Below are 3492 nucleotides of genomic sequence, written 5' to 3' on the forward strand. Positions count from 1 at the left end.
CTGAAGTAAGTATCTCGAGTATCAAGGTGGTAGATTTTTCAAAGGCTCCATCGGTTTTCATTGAATCTATAGTCTTTTTAATCTCTCCTTTGTTTCTCAGCTCCTCATTAAGTTTCAAATGTTCTGCATCTTTGTTTAAACTTTAAAATAAGTGATCGTGAAGAATCAAAGTTTCTCTCTCATTCCTGACCTCCTAAAACAACCCAGGGATCGAAAATAACCGAGACCCAACAAGACATATTGACACCCCGCCACCCATGTACCAGGCATGGCAAATGGTGCTCTGTTCAGAGAATCATATTTTCAGTGGAACATGGGGGCATGCTTTGCAACATCAACAAAACAGCTGAACACTTGGCTCACGGGCCAATTGGAATTTAAAAGTTTTGGTCACAGCCTCAGACATTCACATTTAGATGACAAAAAAAAGTAAGGGAAATATCCAACAGGTACGTAGCAACAGAGTCTTCCTATACAGCTACACATTTCCAACACTTTTGAGTTTACTGACATCCACTTTGCCTTTATGCTAATTGAAATTTGAGATAATTCTACAGAACTGAAATATAATGTGCACATTTCATTGTGAGGTATATCATTGCAATGTCAATAGACATTAATATTTGTTAACTTTTCTTTCTTCCAGATCCATTATTTGAGTAGAATCCAATGGAGATGGGTTTGCACAATGGAAATGTGTCAGGATTCAGGTAACATAGATTGCACCTTGTTAGAGGACAGTGAAAATGTTAACAACAGACATCCCAAATCAGTCTCATTGGTCAATTACCAGTCATTGCCTACACCCGATTATCACCATGAGGTGATCAATAAATGAATAACAAGGGTAGTCAGTGAAACAACGTGATAATCAATATTCATTGAATTGTTATAATTCATGAAGGCACGGTTGGGATTAAGTGAAACACCAGGATTAACAATAAATTGTTAGATTAATCGCCAAGGACAAGGTCAGATTTCTCAATGGCAAGAATTCAGAAGAGATGGAATGATTCAGGGAGCCTGTACTGATGCATTCTCGGTCTTTTGCACACCAACTGCATTTTTCCACAAACCCGAGTGGGAGCTCAGTAAGGTTCCCCGCTATTTATCCCAACTTCAAAACTGTGATATAGGTAGATCTCTCAGTCACAGATAATCTACAAATGCAGTAATTGCAAAACAAAAAATATGGACTCACCGACCTGCCACAGCACCAAACATTGTCACAAAGTCCGTTTCAGTAGTTACTCCTTACAATATTCATCTCATCAGTATTATCACCCTGATGGGAACACATTGGTTCTGAATTCTATCATTTCACTTTTGCATGACCGGTCCATCCTCTTTTTGAATTCTTACACTTTGCTGTGATTCAGTTTCTGTCAATGCAATTTTAAGAACGTGTTTAATTGAAAAGAAATGAGAGGAAATTAGTATTTGTTATTCTTAACAGGGACCAAGATGGACTACAAAAGGGAACAAAGACCATACAAGACTTTGTAAATCAGTTTCCTAAATGGGAACGTCGAATGAACAGATATATACGTGAACTAAAAGAGATTGCAAATGGTGTTGATCGGTATCATAAAGGTGCAACAATTGCAAATGTTACTGGATCATCTCTGGGGGCTGTAGGTGGTGTACTAGTCTTAGCTGGAATAATTACTGCTCCTACCACGGCAGGCATCTCCTTGGTACTCACTGCTGTGGGAGCGAGTATAGGTGGAGCTGGTACTGCCACTAAACTTACAGCTGACCTCGTTGAATATGGTGAGAAGTCGACAAAACAAATAGAGGTAGATGTGATCATAAAACTATATAAAAGTGATCTGAATGAAATTTTAGAACACTTGACAGAGATCTTCAGTGTTCTCCAGTCTCATCTCGTTGAGGGAGAAATTACAGAATCTTATTATAATGAAATCAAAACGGGCGTTAGGGCTGGATATCGATGTTATTCCTTTATCAAGCAAACAGCGAAAGTGACAAGATCAATAATGGCCAAACAAGTATTGAGTAAAACAACTGCCCTCGAAAAACTAGCTAAGAAACCGACAGCACTGAGTGGCATTGCTCGAACAGAAACGAAATGTCCACTTTATGGCACTCCCATAATAACAGTTGCTTCAGGAGTTATGGCAGTAGTCTCTATATTGTTGGATATCTACTCGATTGCAAAGGACTCAATTGAGCTCAACCAGGGAAGTGAATCTGAAGCGGCTAAAAAGATACGAGATCAAGCTCAGAAGATAGAGGAAGTATTAAAAGACCATAGAGTCATCTGTAAAATTCTAGAAAGATTCTTGAGAGTGACTGGGTACAGGCGTTGGTAAGGTCCAAAGGACTGAGTAAGAAAATGAAAAAGAAGTGTCTCATCCATTCCACTCATTATGGCTAAGCTTGTTATGGAAATTCTTATCAGGGATAACTTATCAAAACATCACCGAGTAAAGAACTACAAGATAGACAGAGGGCAGTGGTGGAACGGTGTTATTCTGGCTGGGGTGATCAGGGGTGTTCGAAAGGGATCAGTACTGGGATCTCTGTTGTTTGCAAAATATATAAATGACTTGGACACAAATATCAACGGGTTACAACATAGAACATTGACCAATACAGCACTGTACAGGCCCTTCGGCCCACAATATAACCTCCCATATAACCCTCCACGTTAAATTCCTCCATATACCTGTCTAGTAGTCTCTTAAACTTCACTAATATATCGGCCTCCACAACTGACTCAGGCAGTGCATTCCACGCACCAACCACTCTCTGAGTTAAAAACCTTCCTCTAATATCCCCCGTGAACATCCCACCCCTTAACTTAAAGCCATGTCCTCTTGTATTGAGCAGTGGTGCCCTGGGGAAGAGGCGGTTGCTGTCCACTCTATCTACTCCTCTTAATATCTTATACGCCTCTATTATGTTTCCTCTCATCCTCCTTCTCTCCAGAGAGAAGGAGTCCCAGCTCCCTTAATCTCTGATCATAATGCACACTCTCTAAACCAGGAAGTATGCTGGTAAATCTCCTCTGTACCCTTTCCAATGCTTTCACATCCTTCCTATAGTGAGGCGACCAGAAATGGACACAGTATTCCAAGTGTGGCCTAACCAGAGTTTGATAGAGCTGCATGATTACCCTGCGACTATTAAACTCTGTCCCTTGACTTATGAAAGTTAACACTCTATAAGCTTTCTTAACTACCCTATCTACCTGTGAGGCAACTTTCAGGGATCTGTGGACATATACTCCCAGGTCACTGTGCTCTGCACACTTCCATGTTGCCGGCCATTTACTTTGTGCTCTGCCTTGGAGTTTGTCCTTCCATAGTATACCACTTTACACTTCTCTGCCCATTTCTCCATCTGCCATTTCTCAGCCCACTTCTGAATCCTATCAGTGTCTCTCTACAATCTTAGACAATCCTCTACACGATCCAGAACACCAATAAACTTTGTACATTTGAAAACTTTCCAACCCAACCTTCC

General features: G+C 40.5%; 1 protein-coding gene across 1 annotated transcript; it reads left to right on the forward strand.

The window, feature by feature from the left end:
* The first annotated feature begins 1532 nt into the window (after positions 1-1532).
* Positions 1533-2336, forward strand: LOC140721005 (apolipoprotein L3-like). The gene has a single exon (XM_073035870.1). The coding sequence runs from the start codon at positions 1533-1535 to the stop codon at positions 2334-2336; it is 804 nt and encodes a 267-aa protein (XP_072891971.1).
* Positions 2337-3492: the final 1156 nt, after the last annotated feature.

This window comes from Hemitrygon akajei, unplaced genomic scaffold (genome assembly GCF_048418815.1).
Source record: "Hemitrygon akajei unplaced genomic scaffold, sHemAka1.3 Scf000049, whole genome shotgun sequence".
NCBI classification, from domain to species: Eukaryota; Metazoa; Chordata; class Chondrichthyes; order Myliobatiformes; family Dasyatidae; genus Hemitrygon; species Hemitrygon akajei.